Genomic DNA, 24,793 nt, shown 5'->3' on the forward strand with positions numbered 1-24,793 from the left:
GCCTTCTTTGATCCGGCAAAGGAGGCAAAAATCTCAACGGATGCCAGTCAGTCTGGCATTGGAGCCGTGCTTTTGCAGCGTGATGAGGCCTCGTCTTGGGCCCCCGTTGTGCATGCATCACGGGCAATGACCCCCACGGAGCAGCGCTACGCGCAGATAGAAAAGGAGTGCCTGGGCCTTCTGACCGGTGTTGTGAAGTTTCACGACTATGTCTATGGGCTTCCCCAATTCACTGTCGAGACCGACCATCGCCCGCTCGTCAATATAATACAGAAGGACTTGAATGATATGACGCCTCACCTCCAGCGCATTCTGCTCAAGCTCCGGCGATATGATTTCCAGCTGGTGGACACCCCATGCAAGGACCTCATTGTTGCGGAAGCCCTCTCCAGGTTAGTCAACACTCCGTATGACCCAGAGCGTTTTGTTTGCCAGGTCGACGCCCAGGTTGAGTTTGCAGCCTCCCATTTACCTGCATCAGATGAACGCCTGGTCCAAATTCGCTGCGAAACGGCGGCTGACCCCCTGCTACAGCGCGTCATGCACCACATGACGGACGGGTGGCTCAAGGGCCAATACCCGCAGTTTTATAACGTAAGAGATGATCTGGCAGTCGGTGATGGGGTTCTCCTGAAACTGGACCGCATTGTCATCCTGCATAGCAGGAACCAGCTTGTCAAGGTACAGTTACACGAGGGCCATCTCGGCATAGAGAAGTGTCGCCGACGGGCCCGTGAAGCTGTGTACTGGCCCGGTATCAATGACGACATTGCCAACGCAGTACTCAACTGCCCCACCTGCCAGCGCTTTCAGCCGGCCCAACCACGGGAGACTCTGCTGCCCCATGAGGTGGTCACGTCGCCTTCAACCAAGGTGGGCATCGACCTGTTCCACGCATTGGGTAGGGACTATGTCCTGATTGTCGACTACTTTTCAAACTACCCGGAGGTGATAAGATTGCACGACCTCACTTCGTCCACAGTCATTTGGGCGTGCAAAGAAACATTTGCCCAGCACGGCAACCTGCTCACGGTGATGTCGGACAATGGCCCCTGCTCCACCAGCCAGGAATGGGCCAGCTTTGCCTGGCGGTACAATTTCGCCCACGTGACATCCAGTCCCCTCCAGTACCCTCAGCCCAATGGCAAAGCAGAAAATGGGGTTCACATAGTCAAGGCTGCCGAAGCCGGGTCTGACTTCTATCTAGCCTTGTTGGCCTATCGCTCCGCCCCCCTCTCCACTGGTCTGTCACCCGCACAGTTGTTAATGAATCGCACCCTGAGAATGACGGTGCCGTCTATCCATGTACCAAATCTCGACCATGTTCCAGTTCTTCGCAGAATGCAGATGTCTCGTGCGCAGCACAAGGCGACTCATGATTCCCGTGCTGCTGATCTCCCCGCTCTCACTGGCAGTGTCCGCGTCCATCTCCCGGATGGTGGCTGGTCTGCAACTGCTGTTGTCCTTAGGCAGGTGGCCTCCCGCTCGTTCCTGGTTCGGCTACCAGATGGCTCCATTCTGCGCCGCAATCGGCGTTCCCTTCGCCTCGTTCCACGCTCGCCACGTGATCCTCCGGAGTTGCATCGCTCCCCTGCTGACCCTGCCACGGACTATGCAGAGCTTCCTGTCACTCTGCCTCCTCCCGACTGTGATGCAGTCCAGCCAGCTCCCGACCTGGCAGCTCTCGACCCACCCTTGAGGTGGTCAACCAGAATTCGTCACCCACCTCAGAGACTGAATTTATGAACTTTACAAATTTATGGACTCTCTGAGTTGTTTCCCTGCCTTGTTTAATCGTTTTCTTGGTTTGTATACAGTATTGTTCTCGTTCATTTTGTTGCATACCAGTTCTCTGCACCAGGCACCTTCCCTTGTATACAGCTTAGTTTCCCTGTACATAGTCCTACACGTAGTTAGGAACATTATCAACACACACTATTTATTGACACAAACATACAAATTTATTTTTTAAAGGGGGATGTCATAATATACACCAGTATATCATGGTGCAGACACACACACTAATGGACGTACAATAGGACCAATCAACATGCATAACACCGCAGCCAATCACCAGTTAGAGCACACTCACTAGAAAGACAGAAGGCATCAGTTTTCCCGCTCATTCGGGATGCAGCCTTTCAGTAGTACAGAGCTTATAGTTTACAGCACAGATCCTCACCATGTGCTGAGTGATTAGACTGGTTAGGACAGGCACAGGTCTTTAGTTAATCTAACATCGTGTTAACCCACAGTAAGAGTATGTTCAACAGTTTATAGTTTAATAAAATAGTGTTGTACTATTTTAAGTGTTGGTGGCCTGTATGTGTTCCACGGATCCAGAGCACCCAACACATCAGGTGAGTGGGCAAAAAATTGTCAGATGTGAGGTAATGTCTGATGTGCGGTCTGATGCAGATGGGAAACAAACAGTAAATGGCAGAACCCTTCAGAATATTGATAGTCAGAGGGATTTGGGTGTACAGGTACACAGGTCACTGAAAGTGGCAACGCAGGTGGAGAAGGTAGTCAAGAAGGCATACGGCATGCTTGCCTTCATTGGCCAGGGCATTAAGTCATGTTGCAGCTTTATAGAACCTTTAGAATTTAGAACAGTACAGCACAGAACAGGCCCTTCGGCCCTCGATGTTGTGCCGAGCAATGATCACCCTACTCAAATCCACGTATCCACCCTATACCCGTAACCCAACAACTCCCCCCCCCCCCTTAACCTTACTATTAGGACACTACGGGTAATTTAGCATGGCCAATCCACCTAACCCGCACATCTTTGGACTGTGGGAGGAAACCGGAGCACCCGGAGGAAACCCACGCACACACGGGGAGGACGTGCAGACTCCACACAGACAGTGACCCAGCCGGGAATCGAACCTGGGACCCTGGAGCTGTGAAGCATTGATGCTAACAACCATGCTACCATGCTGCCCATGGTAGCATGGTCACACTTGGAATATAGTGTTCAATTCTGGTTGCCACACTACCAGAAGGATGTGGATGCTTTGGAGAGGGCGCAGAAGAGATTTACCATCCTGTTGCCTGGTATGGAGGGTATTAGCTGTGAGGAGATGTTGGAGACGCTTGGTTTGTTCTCACTGGAATGACGGAGGTTGAGGGGCGATCTGACAGAGGTCTACAAAATTATGATGGGCATAGACAGAGTGGATCGTCAGGAGTTTTTTCCCAGGGTGGAAAAGTCAATTACGAGCGGACATAGGTTTAAAGGAGATGTACGAGGCAGGTTCTTTTTACACAGAGAGTGGTGGGACCCTGGAACCCGCTGCCAGAGGAGGTGGTGGAAGCAGATATGATAGTGACTTTTAAGGGGCATCTTGACAAATACATGAATAGGATAGGAATAGAGGGATAAGGTCCCTGAAAGGGTCGGGGGTGTTAGTTCAGACGAGCAGCATGATAGGTGCAGGCTTGGAAGGCCGAAGGTCGTTCCTGTGCTTTAATTTTCTTTGCTTTTTGTTCACCTAGGCAGGAAGAATAAAAAAGCAGCATTTCATTTAAATAAAGAGAGACATCAGAACACTGAGTTAATGAGAGATCTGGTTGTCCGAGTACATGAATCAAAAAGCATTAGTATGCAGGTACAGCAAGCATTATATTTCTTGGTTGCCGCAAAGAGAAAAGGTATGGAGGTGCCCACGCTCTGGATTCTTGCAAAACACAAGGAGTGGTTTATTAAGGGTGTTGGTCAAACAATCAAGATGGTGCTTTTCCCAAAGCCCACAAAAAAACACTGGTGACATCACTACACATCACATGACACAGAACCAGCAAGAATGTATTCCCAAATACATAACATCCCTCGCTCTTTACTTCATCAGTGCAACAACAACAATTAATATTTATACAACAGATCCTCTGATATATTATTTCTATACATGTATACAATTCAATAAGACAGTCTCACCTTGGATGCCTATTCCTTTTTGATAGAATTTGGAGTTCTTGAACTTGGCTACTTGCGACCTCAGAAGTGTCCTCAGTCCTTTCTGTAGATGGTACTTCTTGAGTAGATCTGAACCCGTCTCTGATCTCGTATCAAAGTATAGTTCTCCAGATCTTTTGAACTTAAAACCTCTTGAGAAGTTCTGCAAACTCACTTCATGCAGCAAATAACTGATCAGCATGACATCGCCAAACTCTTTCATCATCCATCTGTATGGTGTATGGTATTGCACCTGTCTTGGCTGGAATCATAGCTGGAACCAATTTCCTGTTAGTGGTGTAAATCCAAGGTAGCACTCTCTCTCGCTGTTTAAATACTCCTCTTTTAGAGATTTTCTCTTTCCTTGCAATTCATGCTTGTTGTTATTTGACAATCTCTGAAGTATCAGATAAAACTATGTTTGCAGTTTTCTCTTGAACAACAGCATTGGCGGTGAAGTTTGATTGATAGCATGTACAGTGTTCCGATAAGGTATTCAAAATATATCTATTCTTTTTGATAATGTTCCCTGGCCTTTCCAATGCTTTGATAGAATGTTTTAATGATTGCACAAAATGCTCGGTCAATCCATTCATTCTTGGATGATATGGAGCTGACTTGTTACGGTATATATCATTCCCTTTCAAGCAGTCCACAAACTACTTTGAAGTATCATTTTTACTGACAATCTGCTCCTTTGTTCTGAATCACATAAATACTTTGTCTAGTTTCTCAATTGTCTGCTCGGTCGTCATTGACTTCATTATCACGTCTTCCGGCCATTTCGAGTTTATGTCCACAATCACGATGAACATGTGGCCCTCCAGTGGATCAGCATAATTGATGTGAATTCTGTGCCATGGCTGAGTCAGCCATTCCCACAGATGTAATGGTGGAGTGTTCCTTAGTTTTGCAAAAGATTAGCATTGACCACCTTTTCTTCAATTTGAGCGTCTAATCCCGGCCACCGAAAATAACTGTGTGCCAATTTTCATCCTCATCCAGATCAGGATTTTCCTCATGCAGTTGGTCAAGAAATATACTATCTGAGCAAGGAAGAATAACCACACGAATTCCCCATAATAGAACTCCATTCTGTACTGTCAACTCAATTCTTTGTGTGATGTAGGTCTGGATTTTTCCCATGAACGTCTGACAGCATTCCTTTTGGACAAGGTCCATCACCTTCCCATCACTGGATCAGTTCTTGGATATCTTTGAACTTGAGAGGAATTCACAGGTACACTGTCCATGAGTGAGAAATACAAAATATTGATTAAATGTTCTGGGTCATGCATGACTTGTAGCAGCAATTGTGATAAAGCATCTGCATTTGCATGCTGCTCGAACTTGCGATACTGGATAACGTAAGTGTGTGCAGACAATATCATTGGCCATGTTTGCAATCTACTAGCTGCCAAACAAACTTTGTATGGCCTGAAGACCATAGGCACAGGTCAATAGTCCATCAAAATAGTAAAAAGATGCCCATAAAAGTAATGATCGAACCTTCTTACACCGAAAATGTACTGAAAGCTTCTTTTTCTAGCTGAGTGAAATTAATTCCCACCCCAGTAAATGTTTGTGAAGCAAATGCTATTCGACGTTCCTCTCCTGAAGGCATAATATGTGGGATGACTGCACGCACCCCATAGTGTGAGGCACAAAAAGCTAGTTGCAACTTCATCTTGGGATTATAATGAACCAACAGCTCTGACTTCAGTAAAGCTTCTTTCACTGCTCTCCTTTGCTGCTTCCATTATGGTTCCAATTGCAGGAGGCTTAACATCGAGTGCAATAAAGCCTCAATAGTTTCACCATTTTGTCTCATGGTCATTGATGGTAAATCAATTTATTGCACTAGATTCTTAGAGATGAACGTCTTAATCAAGCCTGATCGCCTGGAGCTGAGCCCTCACGCAGCCGACGCCACAGCCACCTTCGGCACTGGCTAGCCTGCTTTGAAGGATACCTCGGAGCAGCCACTGAAGTCCTCTCAGACCCACAGAAGCTCCAGATCCTCTAGTCACGGGTGAGCCCACAAGTTTTTCCCCTCATCCGGGACGTGCCCACCTACATGGAAGCAATGGCACTACTAAAAGGACAGTACATCAGGACTGTGAATCAGGTGTTCGCCAGGCACCTCCTGGCCACGAGACGGCAACTCCCGGGGGAGTCTCAGGACGATTTCTTGAGTGCTCTGCGGATATTCGGTAGGAACTGTAATAGCCGGGCAGTGTCGGCAGTCCAACACATAGAACTACTAATCGTGCCTATGTCACGGGCATTAAGTCTAATTACGTTCGCCAGCGGTTATTGGAAGGGGGTACGCTCAACCTTACAGTGACTGTGCAGCTCGCTAACTCCCTCGAAGTGGCCTCCCGCAATCTAGAGTCCTACACCTCCGACCGCGTGGCACCCTCATGGGCGTCCTGGGCCCCACCACCTTCCGAGCCATGTACGCCTCAAGCCTGCGCCGCGCAGCAGCCAGCTGACTCTGGAGGCCCCAAATTCTATTTTTATGGCCAGAACAAACACCCCAGGCAACGCTGCCCAGCGCGGAGCGTGACCTGCAATGGATGTGGCAAGAAGGGCCACTTCATCTCTGTTTGCCAGGCCTGATCGGTCGCGGCCGTTTCCAGGCCCACCATCACTGCGCCCCCTACGTGCGATCCAGGGGCACCGCCATCTTCACCGCTGCATGCCACGTGCGGCCCGTGGGCGCCGCCATCTTGGACATTGACCGCGACATGCGCCCCGTGGGTGCCGCCATCTTCGGCGCCATCTTGGACAGCGCCTCAGGACCCCTGCTCACCTGGCAGTTTGCGGGCCACCAATACCTCCGCGCTGCCGATCAGACCAACAACTCACAACACCTTCTGCAGCTCGCCTCCATCACCCTCGATCAGTCTCGACCCCGAAACCTCGCGGCCACTACGACGACTGTAAGAATCAACAGGCATGAGACAAACTGCCTCTTTGACTCCGGGTGCACAGAGACCTTCATCCACCCTGCTACGGTAAGGCGCTGTTCCCTCCCGGTCCTCCTCGTCACCCAGAAAATCTCCCTGGCCTCCGAATTCCCTACAGATCCGGGGGTACTGCATCGCAACCCTCTCCGTACAGAGCGTGGAGTACAGCAACTTCAGGCTCTACGTCCTCCCCCACCTCTGCGCCATCCTCTTACTAGGCCTCAATTTTCAGTGCCACCTCCTTACTCTGAATTTCGGTGGACCTCTGCCCCCTCTCACCATCTGTGGCCTCACGACCCTTAAGGTCAATCCCCCCTTACTTTTCGCAAACCTCACCCTGGACTGTAAACCCGTCGCCACGAGGAGCAGACGGTACAGTGCACAGGATAGGACCTTTATCAGGTCGGAAGTCCAACGGCTTCTGCGGGAGGAGGTCATTGAGGCAGCAACAGCCCCTGGAGAGCTCAAGTGGTAGTAGTTAAGACTGGGGAGAAGCACCAGATGGTCATTGACTACAGTCAGACCATCAACCGGTACATGCAGCTCGATGCGTACGCCCTCCCACGCATATCAGACATGGTAAATCAGATTGCGCAGTATCATGTCTTCTCCACAGTTGACTTGAAGTCCGCCTACCACCAGCTCTCCATCCGCCCGGAAGAACGCCAATACACTGCATTCGAAGCAGATGGCCGCCTCTATCACTTCCTTCGAGTCCCCTTCGGCGTCACCAATGGAGTCTCGGTCTTCCAGCAAGAGATGGACCGAATGGGTGACCAGTACGGGCTGTGAGCCACGTTCCCGTACCTAGATAATGTCACCATCTGCGGACATGACCAGTAGGACCACTTCGCAATCTTCCAGAAATTCCTCCATATCGCCAAAATCCTTAACCTCACCTACAATAAGGAGAAATGCGTTTTCCGCACCACCCGCTTAGCCATTCTTGTCTACGTTGTGGAAAATGGAGTCCTAGGGCCCGACCCCGACCGCATGCGCCCCCTACTGGAACTCCCCCTCCCCCACTGCCCCAAGGCCCTGAAACGATGCCTGGGGTTTTTCTCATATTACGCCCAGGAGGTCCCTAACGACGAGGCCCAACCACTCATCAAATCCACAGTTTTCCCCCTGACGGCTGAGGCCCGCCGGGCCTTCAACCACATCAAAGCGGACATCGCCAAAGCCACGATGCACGCGGTCGACGAGACCCTCCCCTTTCAGGTGGAGAGCGATGCATCGGACGTGGCTCTGGCTCCCACCCTCAACCAGGCGGGCAGGCCCATGGCTTTCTTCTCCCGCACCCTCCATGTCTCTGAAATTCGACGCTCCTCTGTTGAAAAGGAAGCCCAAGCCATTGTGGAAGCTGTGCGACATTGGAGGCATTACCTGGCCGGCAGGAGATTCACTCTCCTCACTGACCAACGATCGGTCGCCTTCATGTTTAGCAATACACAGCGGGGCAAGATGAAGAATGACAAGATCTTGAGGTGGAGGATCAAGCTCTCCACCTATAATTATGAGATCATGTATCGCCCTGGGAAGCTCAAATGAGCCCCCAGATGCCCTATCCCGCGATACATGTGCCAGTGCACAAATGGACTGACTCCAGGCTCGCCACAATGACCTCTGCCACCCAGGGGTCACCCGGTTCTTCCATTTTATCAAGACCCATAACCTGCCCTACTCCATTGAGGAGGTCAGGGCCGTGACCAGAGACTGCCCAGTGCGCGCGGAATGCAAGTCGCACTTCTACCGAGCTCACCTGGTGAAGGCCTCTCGCCCCTTTGAGCGCCTCAGCATGGACTTTCTCACTATCATTGAGTACTCCCGTTTCCCCTTTGTTATCCCATGCCCCGTCATGACATCTTCCACGGTCATCAGGGCCCTGCAAAGCATCTTCATCCTGTTTGGTTTCCCCACCTACATTCATGGTGATCGGGGATCCTCCATGAGTGATGAGCTGCGTCAGTTCCTGCTCAGCAAGGGCATCGCCTGGAGCAGGACGACCAGCTGCAACCCCCGGGGAAACGGGCAGGTGGAGAGGGAGAGCGCGACGGTCTGGAAGGCCGTCCTGCTGGCCCTTCGGTCTCGGAATCTCCCGGTCTCCCGCTGGCAGGAAATCCTCCCTGATGCACTTCACTCCATCTGGTCGCTCCTGTGCACTGCCACTAATGAGACCCCTCACGGACGTGTGTTTGCCTTCCCGAGGAAGTCCATCTCCGGGGTCTCGCTCCCAACCTGGCTGAGAGTTCCTGGGCCCGTCCTCCTCCGGAAGCATGCAAAGAGTTATAAATCGGATCCCCTGGTCGAGAAAGTCCTCCTCCTCCATGCAAACCCACAGTACGCCAATGTGGCACACCCCGACAGGCGACAGGACACAGTCTCCCTCCGGGACCTGGCACCCGCTGGGTCCCCACCCACAACCACCACCACCCCAGACCTGGTACCATACCCTCCTCCTCCAGTTGCCTCCCCTGCCCCAGCACCGTTCACCCTCCCACCAGCGACCCTCGCTGCAGCCCCCACCCCAGCAGCATCCGTCCCCTCACCGGATCCACTACTGGGTGAAGAAGGAGAGGACAACATGCTGTCGGAATCACAGGAAACCACATCGGCGCCCACACCAGCACCAGGACTGAGGCGATCGCAGCGGAGGGTCAAAGCCCCCAACAGACTCGATCTGTAACGTTGTTTTTCACCCCCGCCGGACTTTTTTTAAACAGGGGGTGAATGTGGTAAACACCGCTGGAAACACACTACATGTATTATGGTACTGCCACTGTACTACAGGTAACACAGTAAATCCCAGCCTGCTGGCTCCTCCCAGCAGGCGCTGTATAAAAGTGTATGCTCTCCTGCGCTGCTTCCATTCTGGTTCCAGCTGCAGGAGGCACAACATCTTGTGCAATAAAGCCTCTGTGCTTTAATTGTTCTGTGCTGTACTGTTCTATGTTCTATACATTTTCACATTCTTCTGACCAGTAGAATGCCTGTTTGACACATATCAACATGTGTAAATGCTTCAATTATGTTGCTAAATTCAGCATGGATTTACCATAATAATTGATTAATCTTAAAAACGACCTTGATTATGTCACATTTTGAGGACGTGATGCTTCTAAGGTTGCTGACATTTTCTTTGGCTTGTTGTGTAAACCGTCTTTGTCGATAATATGACCAAGATAATTTATGGATGACTTGACAACGTTGCTCTGTCCCTCTTTCACTCTCAGGTTGTAGCTCTGTAACCGCGTCAGGGTATCTTCAAAATTCACCAAGTGTTCTAGTTCACTCGAACCGGTGATGCATACGTCACCTAAATAGCATTTCAGTCCATTCAATCCACTTAGAGTATGATCCATGGATCTTTGAAAAAGAGCAGGCGCAGATGTTATTCCCAAAGAAAGGTCTTCTGTAACGAAACAGACATTTGTGCGTTACGATGGTGAGTAGTGGCTGTGATTCGACAACCACATTCATCTGCAGATATGCCTGTAAAATTTTATTGAGCTTCTGTCCTTCAGAAAGTCCAACAAACAAGTCTTCAGTAGTGGATAATGTTCTACTCACAAAACTGGGTTAATAGTAGTTTTTAAATCTCCACAAATTCTCAAGGTCATCCCGCTTTAATACAGGAATAATTGGTGTTGCTGAATCACTTGTAGCAACAGGTTTAATGACTCCTGTCATTAATCTGTTTAGTTCTTTTTCAACTTTAGGCATGATAGCATGTGGTACACTTTGAGACATTTGGCTGTGCTGTTTGGCTTCATTTTTAGGTTTAACTCAACTCCAGTCTAGTGAATATTTAAACACCTTCTCACACTTATTAAGTTGTTGGAAGTTGCTCTTTGAATTCATAAATTGATTTCCCAGATAGGCCTAAACTTAGCCAAACATGCTCTGCCAAGTACAGCAGGTAAGTTTCCATGGGCAATTTTAAGAGCAACTTTACCATCTGCCCATTTGCATCTACGTTCACCATAATGCATACTTTTAGTGGTACAAATTCTTCAGTGTACATCCTTAAGAACCCATTTGATGGTTTTGAAGGCAGATGCCTCAGTTTTTGATGATGTGGAGATGCCGGCGTTGGACTGGGGTGAGCACAGTAATAAGTCTTCCAACACCAGGTTAAAGTCCAACAAACCTGTTGGACTTTAACCTGGTGTTATCAGTTTTTGATGATAAATTGTCTTGGGTATCAGCGATACTGCTGTGCCTATATCTACTTCCATTATAAGTTCATGACCTTCAAGTTTTCCATATGCACAAAAATATTGTTGATTGCCCTGCATTGACAAAACACCTATCTTTAGCACTTCTTGTAGGTCCGTTTTACTGTCTTTTGAGTGATCATGAGCTCCATCCACTAAGTTGCAGACATGACTAGATTGTTTAACTGTATTGTTCTTGTTACACTTCCTTGGTGTAGGAGAATGTTTCTGAGCCCAACACGCTTTGGCAGTCTGGCCCTTCTTAACTGCAGTTCGATTTTCTCCAGAATTCCCCTGCTGAATGTTCAATCCGAGTACAATGGTGACTTGGTTGTACTTTTTCCTTGAGATATCTATTTTGTGGATCTTCACTATCACCCCGATGTATGAAGCTTTTCTCATGTGGCTTTTTTCATAGATGTGGCAACTTCCATAGCAGCTTTCAAATTTAAATCACTTCCTGTAAGCAGCTTCCTCTGAATTGATTCAATGTGTAACCCACAAACCAGCCTGTCTCATCAAGTTTACCAAATTTCTAATATATAGCTATTCTTCTGAAAGATGCTACAAAGTATAAAGTGGTTTCACCTTCTTCCTGACTATGGTGGTGAAATCAATCAATAATGGAGAACAATGTCAATCTAAGATGTTCATTAACTTACTGAAAGATTTGTCTCCTGGTTTTGCTGGCAGAACAAGATTCTGAAGCAGCTTAAACGTTTTACAGCCAACTGAGCTGAGAAATATTGTGACCTTTAGATCCTCCAGTGTCTGAACTGTTAGGATATCAGACCAGACCTCAATTTTTGTTAGGATTCTGAATGAGAAACCCCAAACAATTTTCAATTTGTAAAACTGAAGAAAGGAGACTTCCCCATGAGAGATGACTCTGACCAATAAGTAACTTTCATGTTGAAATAAAGTTCAATTTAAACACAGAATGAAACACATTAACATTAAATCAAGAGCTTCACAATGAACAGTTCTGCAGTTCTTGCATAAAAGGAAAAGCTTTAACTTACGCCCTACACCTTCATTATAAATACTCCAACCAAGCAATCCAATACAGTTCAACACTAAAGTTAGCAATTAGGGTTGCTTGCTGTCTCTGTGCAGACCTTTGCAGAGAGACCCTTTCAGGAATAACCTGAAAATCTTTCTGTTTTGTAAGGCTCAAATCCAGTAGCCAAACTGCCAAAACCATGGGCAGACCTGACTCTTCCCATTCATTAACTTACTGAACTTACATTCAACCAAGCATGTGGATGAAGGTAAAGCAGTGGATGTGGTGTACATGGATTTTAGTAAGGCATTTGATAAGGTTCCCCATGGTAGGCTTATGCAGAAAGTAAGGAGACATGGGATAGTGGGAAATTTGGCCAGTTGGATAACGAACTGGCTAACCGATAGAAGACAGAGAGTGGTGGTGGATGGCAAATATTCAGCCTGGAGCCCAGTTACCAGTGGCATACCACAGGGATCAGTTTTGGGTCCTCTGCTGTTTGTGATTTTCATTAACGACTTGGATGAGGGAGTTGAAGGGTGGGTCAGTAAATTTGCAGATGATACGAAGATTGGGGGAGTTGTGGATAGTGAGGAGGGCTGTTGTCGGCTTCAAAGAGACATAGATAGGATGCAGAGCTGGGCTGAGAAGTGGCAGATGGAGTTTAGCCCTGACAAGTGTGAGGTTGTCCATTTTGGAAGGACAAATATGAATGCGGAATACAGGGTTAACGGTAGGGTTCTTGGCAATGTAGAGGAGCAGAGAGATCTTGGGGTCTATGTTCATAGATCTTTGAAAGTTGCCACTCAAGTGGATAGAGCTGTGAAGAAGGCCTATGGTGTGCTAGCGTTCATTAGCAGAGGGATTGAATTTAAGAGTCGTGAGGTGATGATGCAGCTGTACCTTGCAGCTGTACAAAACCAGGCCACATTTGGAGTACTGCGTGCAGTTCTGGTCACCTGATTTTAGGAAGGATGTGGAAGCTTTGGAAAAGGTGCAAAGGAGATTTACCAGGATGTTGCCTGGAATGGAGAGTAGGTCTTACGAGGAAAGGTTGAGGGTGCTAGGCCTTTTCTCATTAGAATGGAGAAGGATGAGGGGCGACTTGATAGAGGTTTATAAGATGATCAGGGGAATAGATAGAGTAGACAGTCAGAGACTATTTCCCCGGCTGGAACACACCATTACAAGGGGACATAAATTTAAGATAAATGGTGGAAGATATAGGGGGGATGTCAGAGGTAGGTTCTTTACCCAGAGAGTGGTGGGGGCATGGAATGCACTGCCTGTGGAAGTAGTTGAGTCGGAAACGTTAGGGACCTTCAAGCGGCTATTGGATAGGTACATGGATTAGGGTAGAATAATGGAGTGTAGATTAATTTCTTCTTAAGGGCAGCACGGTAGCATTGTGGATAGCACAATTGCTTCACAGCTCCAGGGTCCCAAGTTCGATTTCGACTTGGGTCACTGTCTGTGTGGAGTCTGCACATCCTCCCCGTGTGTGCGTGGGTTTCCTCCGGGTGCTCCAGTTTCCTCCCACAGTCCAAAGATGTGCAGGTTGGGTGGATTGGCCATGATAAATTGCCCTCAGTGTCCAAAATTCTATGATTAACCTAGGATAAAAGTTCGGCACAACATCGTGGGCCGAAGGGCCTGTTCTGTGCTGTATTTCTCTCTCTCATTACATTATTTGTATCCCACTAAGATTTCCTATAACCTACTCAGCAGGAACTAAACACCATCCCTCATTAATTCTCTACACCCTGGGGAGCCTCCAAGATATATATTCCATTATGTGGAGATGCTGGAATCTTACAACAGCAGGTTAAAGTCCAACAGGTTTGTTTTGAATCAGTAGCTTTCGGAGCACTGCTCCTTCCATTATATTGGAATGATATTCCATTAGCCACCTCCCTGTAAACAAGAAAATAGTTAAAATCAATAATTACCTCACCTTTACAACTCCTTCATCGCAGCTTGAGCAGATATTCTGCCCGCGTGTCTTTTAAACCAGAGTTTTGAATAACATTAATACAACAAAATATAAAATATAGCAATTTCCTACATTCATCACACCTCACCCTTAAATAAAAATGAACCAACAATATGAAAAGGTGGCTTCATTTTCCAAAGCCTTTTCAACTTTTAACACTACTCATAACTAAACACTGCTATTACACTACATGATATATATCTGGGGCAGGATTCCCTGACCACCCGCCGGGTAGAGAATCGCCAGGGGTCGGCGTGAATCCCGCCATCGCCGGCCACCAAATTCTCCGGCACAAAAATTCCCCCCGACGTGAATCGCGCCACCCGCCTCGGAGAATGGCGAGGACCGGCGCGACGCAATGGGCCCCAGGGCGGCGCAAACCACTCCGCCGCTGGCCTAGCCCCTGAAGGTGTGGAGGATTCCGCACCTTCAGGGCGACCCGACGCCCGAGTGGTTCACGTCACTTCTTCGCGCCGGAGTTGCCTGCCCCAATGGTTTTCGCAGAATACCGCCCCATATATTAACGCATGCAAATTTAAACATCAGTATAGTCCATTTCAGTCATTCGTCTCCAACTTTGAAGGTTCCATTCTATTACATCTCAAAGTCCTGTAATCATGTCTTCTCTTCCTGTTAATTGTGTAATTTTCAAGTTAAATGGTTCTAGCAATAAACTCCATTTAAACTGTCTTGTGTTTTGATCTTTAAATTTCTCCAGAAACCTCAGAAAACGAGGGGCATATATCCAGAGTAGACAGGAAGAAACCTTCCCCCTTGGTGGAGGAATCAATGACCAGTGGTATAGATTTAAGGCAAGATTAAGGGGCGGAGGTTTAGAGGGAATGTGAGGTGGAACCTTTTTAACAGAGGGTGGTGGAACTTTGGAACTCACTGCCTGAAAGGATGGTGGAGGCAGAGAGCCTCATAACAATGAAGAAGTATTTAGATGTGCACCTGCGATGTCAAGACATACAAGGCTATGGGCCCCAAGTGCTGGGAAAGAGGATTAGAAAAGTTAGGTGGTTGTATTTTGGGGGTGTCAATTACAAGGGGTCACGATTTCAAGGTGAGAGGGGGAAAGTTTAAGGGAGATGTGCGTGGAGAGTTTTTTCCGCAGAGGGTGGTGGGTGCCTGGAACGCTTTGCCAGCGGAGGTGGTAGAGGCGGGTACGATAGTATCATTTAAGATGCATCTAGACAGATATATGAACGGGCAGGGAACAGAGGGAAGTAGACCTTGGAAAATAGGAGACAGGTTTAGATAAAGGATCTGGATCGGCGCAGGCTGGGAGGGCCGAAGGGCCTGTTCCTGTGCTGTAATTTTCTTTGTTCTTTGTTTTTGACCAGTGCAGACGCGATGGGCCAAAGGGCCTTTTCTGTGCTGTATGCCTCTACGACTCGATGACTTCAATTGATTATGGTCTGTCTCTGATGAATTGTTAGCAACATAAATGCAAAAATATTGCAACACCAATACCAAACTGAATGTCTCCTTCTCAATGGTCAGATACTTCTTGACATTAATATTTAGTTTTCTGGGAAAATACAAATAGGTTTTTCTATACCTTTGTCGTCTTCTTGTTACAATGCAGCACCAATACCAACATCACTCGCATCAATTGCCATCTTAAATTGCTTTGCATAATTAGGTATCATCAACACTGATGCAGTGGTTAACACAGTTTTCAGATTATAAAATGTCTCTTTAGATTCTGGCGTCCAATTAAATTTCCAGTTTAATTTTAACATTTCAGTCAATGGAGCAATGGCACTGCTAAAATTTGGCACACATTTTCCATAGAAAGTACTCATGCCCAGAAATCTCAGAACTTCTCTTCTGTTTGTGGTATTGGGAAATCCCGAATAGCTTTCATTTTCACATTCCATGGGGCCATCTGACCATGTCCAATTGTATGGCCTAAGAATGTGACTTGAGCTTTTGCAAATTCACTTTTGGCCAGATTAACACCAATCCAGCCTCCTGTAGTCAATCAAATAATTATTTTAAATGTTCCAAATGCTCCTTCCACGTTTGAATGAACACCACCAGATCGTCTATGTACATTGCACAATTTTCTGGTCCAGAAATTACCTTATTGAAAAATCTTTGGAATGTTGCTGGTGCATTCTTCATTCCAAATGGCATAACATTAAACTGATATTGACTATTTGGTGTTACCAAAGCTGAAACGTCCTTCACCCTTTCTGATAGAGCTACTTGCCAGTATCCTTTAAGTAGGTCAATTTTGGTACTCAAATTTGCGTGATCCACCTTTCAAAACAGTCTTCCAAACCAGGAATAGGATTCAAATTTGATTTAGTTGCTGCATTGACTTTCGTATTGTCATGGGAATGTCATTTTAAGAAATGTTTGTCTTCTCAAGTGGCTGCAGTGATGTCATTGTATGGGTGGAGCTGGGCTCTTTCTCTGCTTTTTACTTTCAATTTGAGCTGGAAGCTGTTTTGTAGCTGAGTTTCAGTTTTGTTTTCAGTTGGAGAGCTGCATTCAAACCAAGGAGGTATATTTTGGGTCTCTCTCTGCATGCTAAAGAATGTCTCCAGATCACTTGATGATTTCAAAGTAATACCTGTTTCTGTAAGGAATGCAAACCTACTGCCTTTGTTGAAAAGGGTTTTTGACTTATGGATGTTGTCAGGAAAGTTACTAAGAGTTTCCGACAGAGTACTGTATCTTTGGAGGAGTATCAGTGCTGGTAGTTGATAAGATGTTTACTGTGTGTTTATAAAATGTTAACTGGATTCATAGATTAAACATTGTTTTTGTTTAAAAAATACTTTAGATCTCTGTTGCATTACACCTGTAAAGTGGGCCATTGTGCTCCCCATAACCAAGTTGTGGGTCAGGTGAATTCCATGATATACTTTGGTGTTCTCTGAACCCTGGCCCATAATACTATGGTCCACATACAATCATTGTATTCCACCTGGTTTTGGTATCACAATATGTGAGCTCCAATGGATGCAGCTCATTTCCAGGATATCATTCTTAAATGTGTTTTTAATCTCCTTTTGAACATATGCCAACCTTAGTGGACTCCGTCTGTATGAATGTTGCTTAATTGAAATAGAACTTCCTACATCTACATCAGGTAACCAGGTGCTGGTTTAGCATAGTGGGCCAAACAGCTGGCTTGTAATGCAGAGCAGGGCAGCAGCGCGGGTTCAATTCCCGTACCGGCCTCCCTGAACAGGCTTTTCACAGTAACTTCATTGCAGCCTACTTGTGACAATAAGCGATTATTATTATTATTATTATTATTATTTCCTGGTTTGTTTTCACACATAGCTCTATATGACTGTACCAACTCTTTCAGGACACTCTGATTTCCCTCCGGAAGGTAACTCAGTAATTTATCCAGATTTCTTATTTCTTCTTCATTGTCCAATCTAATTTGAGGAATGTCAAATTCAGAATCATCTGGATTTATCTCTTCTCCCTGAGTTATAACTACTAACACATCCTCCTTCTTTCCTTCCCCACCAAAATACAAAGTTTTCCTTTGATCTGGTGTTCTTATCAAATAATTAAAGAATAGAATCATCGAAAAGTTACAGCACAGAAAGTGGACATTCAGCCCATCTTGTCCATGCCAGCCCGAGGCAACCAGCTGCCTTTCTAATCCCATCTTCCTGCATCCTGTCCATAGCCCTGTAGCGTAGAGCACATAAGGTGCAGATCTAGGTACTTTTAAAAATAGTTTAGGGTCAATTTCACTCACTTTCCTTTTGATTTGATAAGGTACAATAAATCTTGCTTTTAATGATCACCTACCACTGGTACTAATACAAAGACTTTCACCCATTAACAAAGCTACGAGTTTTTGATCTCTTATCTACCTATTTTTTTCATTGCATGCTGTGACAATTTAAAAAGTTTTCTAGCCAACTCACCAGCTCTATTTACATATAGTCCAACGATGTAGTCTCCAAATGCTTACTCACCAATTTCTCCTTAATCAATTTAAGTGGCCCTCTTTCCTCATGACCAAAACTCCATTCGAAAGGACTGAATTTAGTTAATTCATTAGGTGCATTCCTAATTACAGATAGTACAAATATAATTCATATCTCAATTCTGTGGACAATCCTGACAATAGGCCCTCAACATGGACTTTAAAGTTTGGTGCCACAATACCGGCGTTTAAGAAGCATCTTGACGAATACATGAATAGGATGGAATAGAGGGCTATAGAGCCCGGAAAGTTTTAGTTTAGACAGGGATCATGATCGGCACAGGCTTGGAGAGCCAAAGGGCCTATTCCTGTTCTGTATTCTTCTTTGTTCCAACGCTCCCTGCAATTCAGGATGATACACAATGGATTTAAATTGCATTACTCCGAAACTATCCATAATTTCCCTGAATGACTTGTCATAAAATTAGACGCTTGATGTGATTGGATTTCTTTTGGTAATCCCTATCTGGTAAAAAACAAATTGGTTAACTCCTCAAAAATCCACTTAGCTGTAATCTTTCTTCATGGAATGGCCTCCGGAAATTTAGTAGACTCATCCATTATGGTCAACAAAAGGGTCCCATGCAATCAATTAGGACCTGAGTAAAATGTTACAGACTTGTGCCATGCCATTGCGGACTTGGCACCATGTGAAGGAGGAGGATACCCACTCTCGGTGGCCATCAAGGACACTGCAGCCCTGAACTTCTCCGCTTCAATATCATTCCAGGGCTTGAGTGTGGACTTGTGCAGCATCTCACAAGCTACAGCCCACAAGTGCATCCGTGAGGTCACAGTTACCCTGTTTGCATGGGAAGCGAACTATATGAACTTTGACATGAACCAGGCCCAACGAGATGCCCGGGCAGCAGGATTCTCCGCCATCAACGGGATGCCCCAAGTCCAGGGGGTCATAGATGGCACGCATGTGACCATTTATTCACTGAGCTGTCAGGGAGTGCCCTACATCAACAGGACATCCAACTCGTGCAAGCACGAGATGAGGATCATGCGCGTGTGTGCACACTTCCCAGGGAGTGTGCATGACAGCACATCCTTGGGCAGTCAGACATCCCCTGCTTCCTTGAGGACCACCCCAGGACTGCAAGTTGGCTCTTAGGGGATAAGGGGTTCCCGCTGAGTACCTAACTAATGACGCCAGTATGGAGGCTGGTGACCGACGCGGAGAACCAATAAAATGAGGTCGCCACCCCAGCAGTCTTTGCCCCGGTGACATGCTTTGCCAGTGCCATCTCCTGCGGCCACAGCCTCCATTCAGCGATAGATCTGCTGGAGTGTCGCTGACATCTAAGGCCGCATCTTATCATCTGCATCAGCTCCAGGTAAACCTAGTCCAGAGGCTCAGCATCTGACTGGGACCCAGCTGGGTCTCGCCTGGGCATTCCTGCCTCCACCAGATATGCATCATCAACAGTGTGGTGCTCACCAGATTGTGCCACTGTCTACTACTATTGACCACTGAGGTGTGTGTCTTTGCACTGGTGGAGGGTGGGAATACCAGCTGTGCCATGATTATGGCTGCATCCACAGTTCTCTTCCGAGGAGTTCTTATGGGATGCAGCGAGGGGCACCCCAGTTGGGCCGGCACCATCGGCTGGTGTTCCTGCAGAAGAATGGACATGTGGTCAGTGGGTGGGATGGGTCAGTCTATATGGCAATAACAACTCAAATGTGACAGGTCATCTGGGTGGGGGCCGATGGACCCTCACCTCTGTGCCATGTGTCGACCTCCACGTTGGTGACCGATCTGTCCTCGGTCACCTCCATAACTTTCAGGACCCGTTCCTCACAGTGGGTGAGGACTCTGACTTCCCCATGTGGGAGAGACTAGAAATAGAGACACAGTTTAAAAATAAGGGGTCTCCCATTTAAGATGTAAATGAAAAGAGATTGTTTCTTTCAGATGGTTGTTTGTCTGTGGAACTCTCTTCCTCTGAGAGCATTAGTGGATGGCTCACTAAATATATTTAAGGCTGGATTTGATAGATTCTTGATTGATGAGGGATTCAAAGGGGGTAGACACGAAAGTGGAGTTGAGGCCGCAGTGAGATCAGCCATTAACTTATAACATGGAAAAGCTGGTTTGAACAGCCGAATGGACTACTCCTGCTCCGAATTTGCATGTTCGTCACAGCATAGGCTTAATGGGCTGAATGGAAATAGTGTTTATTGGCCAATCTGGGAATCGCAATTTCCTCAGTACCCACTGCATGAATTTATGTTGTGTGATGAATACACCCTCAGAACATGGGAAGAGGATGTCAAATGGGTCAATGTGAAATTTAAACAAAAGATATTGGAAGTACACAGACGTACAGCATTGAAACCCAGGGCGATGATTAGTGTTGCATCATAACTTAGCCAATGCTATTTTTGCAGATGCAGGTGCTTCCGCAACACTGGAATCTGGATCAGGATTTGAAGCCTTGCTGCCAAAAGGAAAGATCAAGAGTGAAGAACATCGCGCACTTTCTGCACTGTTGGCTGGCCAGGAACAGAAACAGAATTAGAGGCAGGAAGGGAAGGGGAAGGCAGAGGCTGGAGAAACTATAGGAATATATGCTTATCTGATGGTTAATGGTGCAGCATTGGTTGGCCTACACTGACTTGAGAGACCCAATTGAATTGACTTCTAAAGGGGAGTTCAAAAAGCCAAAACACAGCAGATGCTGGAAGTCTGCAAAAAAACAAAAAATGCTGTCAACATTCGGTGGGTTGGTTACTATCTCTGATGGGAGCAAAGAAGTTAACATTTTGTCAGCTTCCAGATTCAATGAGGGCTCCACATCTTAAACCGGAGGTCATCCCTTCACTCAGATGCTAACTGACCTTTATTTTCTTACTTATGTTTTTTGCCTCAAACAATCCAGAAGTTCCAGAAGTGTTCCAGAATAGTTGACTTATGGCAGACTGTTTCAGGAGGAAGGCTGTAAGTTGTAAAGTTCTGTGAATGAACAACACTGGTCTGTCTTCAATATAAATTCTCCTGTGCATCATACCATTGTAACTGGTTTTAGCTATTCATTAAGCATCCTTAGATGATGTGGCCAAGGTGAGTGGTGTGGGGTAATCTGCTCATTGTGTTTTCAATTATAACATATCTAGAATCATAGAATTTCTACAGAGTAGAAGGAGGCCATTCAGTCCATCAAGTCTGCAATGACCTTCTGAAAGAGCCCCCTACCCAGGTCCATTCCTCCGCCCCATCCCTGTAACCCCACCTATACAACCCTGGCCACTACGGGACAATTTCATATGAACAATCCACCTAACCTGCACACCTTTGGACTGTGGGAGGAACATAGAACATAGAACATAGAACAGTACAGCACAGAACAGGCCCTTCGGCCCTCGATGTTGTGCCGAGCAATGATCACCCTACTCAAACCCACATAACCCGTAACCCAACAATCCCCCCATTAACCTTACACTACGGGCAATTTAGCATGGCCAATCCACCTAACCCGCACATCTTTGGACTGTGGGAGGAAACCGGAGCACCCGGAGGAAACCCACGCACACACGGGGAGGACGTGCAGACTCCACACAGACAGTGACCCAGCCGGGAATCAAACCTGGGACCCTGGAGCTGTGAAGCATTGATGCTAACCACCATGCTACCGTGAGGCTACCTGGAGGAAACCCACGCAGACACAGGGAGAATTTGCAAACTCCACCTAGTGACCCAAGGCTGAATTGAACCTAGGTCCCTGGTGCTGTGAGGCAGTCCTCACAGTCCACCATGCCGCCCAGTTTAGCATGTGTTCAGAATGTCTTCATATTTCACTTAAATAACAAAATAAATCCTCAACTTATTTACAAGAGAATTTGCAGCTGCTGGGTTGATAAAGGAGTTAAAACAGTGTGATGTACAGCACAGTTGATCGGCAGACCAGTTGTCTGAATGGATGTTTTGTGTTTGTTCAGCTAACTGGATCAAAGACCCTTTTCTATTGACTCCTCCATAAATCACCTACAGATCACATTCCTTTAAGCATGTAGTAGTGTTATCACAGCATCAGCCTCCGTGTTTAATGAACAATAGTAATGAGCAGTGCATGAGGAGTTGAAACCAAATAATTGGATTTAAAATTCAAATTAAAAATGTGTCACTTGCAACATATACTTGCCAGGGTGAGAGCAAAGGTTCAGAAATCCAAAACCCAACAAAAATGGACTGGTGTTGCCTCAAGTCATGGATCCACCCAACTGCTAAATGTTGGGGGTTTCGGGGATCCTGCTGCACCGAATAACATTGACACTGTCTACAGTGAAGTACAGCCTGTGGATCAGGTATCTTCAGACATTCCTACTCATGTACATCTTCCTGATCCAAACTTCACTTCTCGTATCTGTGGCCCAGACTTGTTTGACCTTGTTCATCCTTTTCCTCTGCATGGTAGACACAGAGAAATTTCCATGCTGGCATCGAACACTTACAAAGAAAACTCAGTTCAAATGTAGAATGAAAATACAACTAGACACACATTGTAAACTTTACTTTCAGTACTCAGGTTAAAAGCAAGAGGAGATCCCGATAATGAGAATGGGTATTAGCTGAATTGGTGTCCTGGCGAGAATCCAGCGAAATTGCCAATGTGATCTTAAGCACATGTTCACAATCGGACACTCTAGCTAGGATTTTCAAGATAAACTTTCTTTTTCAATTACTTTTTTTTCCATGCAATGGGCAATTTAGTGTGGCCAATCCACCTACCCCGCAGATCTTTGGGTTGTGGGATATGATACCCACCCACGTAGACACGGGGAGAATGTGCAAACTCCAGAAGGTCAGTGACCCGGGGCCAGGATCGATCCCGGGACCTCGGGGCGTGAGGCAGCAGTTCTAAGCATTGTGCCGCCCAACCTGATTAGAAACTTGTGTGTATTAGAAAGTAGATGGCTATCTGAACATTCCATCCACATCAGTACTCTATCCCATCAGCAAAGCCCACCAGGGTATTTTCTTAATTTCTTTACTATCAAGATAAAATTGTACCTAATTTTTTCTCGTGGATGGAGAACACAAGGTTTCAACTTGTCCAAAGTAGGTCAACAGAATAAAATGCTGCACTTTTAAACAGATCTTTCCATTAAAACCTAAACACCCAGGGCTGGATTCTCCGCCCCGCCGTGCCACTTTTCTGCCTGTTACGCTGGCCGGTCAATGGGGTTTCCCATTGTGGGGCGGCCCCACACCGCTGGGATACCCCAGGGCACCGGCAAAACGGAGAATCCCGACAGCGCCAATATTTGGAAAGATGTTTTCTGATCATTTGGAAGAAAATGTTTCACTGTTTTCGACACAAAATTATATTGTTTAAACCTTTTTAATTCAATCAGGTGTTATATCACTATGAATCCTTAGATACAAGGTCATACATGCTGTAACAGCTGGTGTGTGTTTGGTAAATTTTATACATATATATACACAATATTATAGATGTAGGTTTGCATTCGTCTTTTGCAGTTTAGTTTTCTTTATAATTAGCTCATATTTTTTGGGTGTAATTACAAGTACAACACAATCCAATGTAACCGATATTAAGAAACTTCAATATAGCGAATCCCGCGTGCAGGTTAATGTATAGACCATCTGTAGGCTTTAAGGTTGACACATGGGGATGAGATTGGACATTGATTTATTGCACCAAACTTCCCGAAGTTGGGGTGAATTGGCTATGTCACTTAGAGAAATGACCGAATGGAATATAGAAGATGTGCCAATGAGGTTTACTCCATTCTGTTTCACCTGGAATTGCTTGATATCGACAACCGTGCCAAATGCAAAAAATTCAAAAAACTTTCCAGCAAAGTCCCTCCCATTGATATATGCAAAATGTAACTAAAAATATAAAGTAACTTTCATAGATGCCCATCCAGATGTGTTGATCTTTGCCCCTATTGTATGTGTTAATCCATAACCAGTTTTATAATGTATTTTAAATGTATCTTTAAAATGTATTTTAATGCATCAAATTCCTACGACAAACAGTATTCAGTATGCATATTTGGTTAGCTGATCATTCTCTGTATTTATGTAGTATTAATTTCACTTACATATACACTGTCACATTATTATCTATATCTGGTTGGAAATGTAGGAGACCTTGTCAACCATTCTGGTTTGTAAACAACACCTACATATATTGCACTGAGGTTGTTTAACATGGTAATGTTCAGCAATGCAACAACCATATTTATTATCTAGATTTCCTGATGCTTTTTTTAACAAGACACAAAATTAAAGATATTTCTAACCATTCTGCTGCTGGCATTGAAGTAAGGTGGTTTAATGTTTACATTAAATGGCTGATGACTTATGGTTGATGTTGTTTATGGGATCTTCCTGTGTACAAATTGACTGCTGCGTATAAATGACATGAGCCCGACTGCATTTCCTATCAAATGTGTTGCCTGTGATGTACATCGCAATGTCTTCAGGGTGCTGTATTAATGCTCACTGTTTGTCTCCAATAATTCTCCCACAGTCACAGTGGCTGGCATTTTCCTTCTTCCATCTAATCTGGACCCACTTCTAAAGAACAAAAAAAACCAGCACAGAAACAGGCCCGACGGCCCTCTAAGCCTGTGCCAACCATACTGCCCATCTAACATAAAACCTTACACGCTTCAATGGTCCGTGTCCCTCTATT

At 46.0% G+C, this 24,793-nt stretch overlaps 1 protein-coding gene across 2 annotated transcripts in view; it reads left to right on the forward strand.

The window, feature by feature from the left end:
• LOC119975203 (collagen alpha-1(XXVI) chain-like) overlaps positions 1 to 21,135 on the forward strand; it is a 195,986-nt gene extending 174,851 nt beyond the window's left edge. For both annotated transcript variants that reach the window (XM_038814815.1, XM_038814816.1), the window contains exon 11: positions 20,517 to 21,135. In XM_038814815.1, coding sequence (XP_038670743.1) covers positions 20,517 to 20,647 — 131 coding nt within the window. In that variant the 3' untranslated portion in view covers positions 20,648 to 21,135. The remainder of the gene's footprint in view (positions 1 to 20,516) is intronic.
• The last annotated feature ends 3,658 nt before the right edge of the window (positions 21,136 to 24,793 follow it).

This window comes from Scyliorhinus canicula, chromosome 12, assembly GCF_902713615.1.
Source record: "Scyliorhinus canicula chromosome 12, sScyCan1.1, whole genome shotgun sequence".
NCBI classification, from domain to species: Eukaryota; Metazoa; Chordata; class Chondrichthyes; order Carcharhiniformes; family Scyliorhinidae; genus Scyliorhinus; species Scyliorhinus canicula.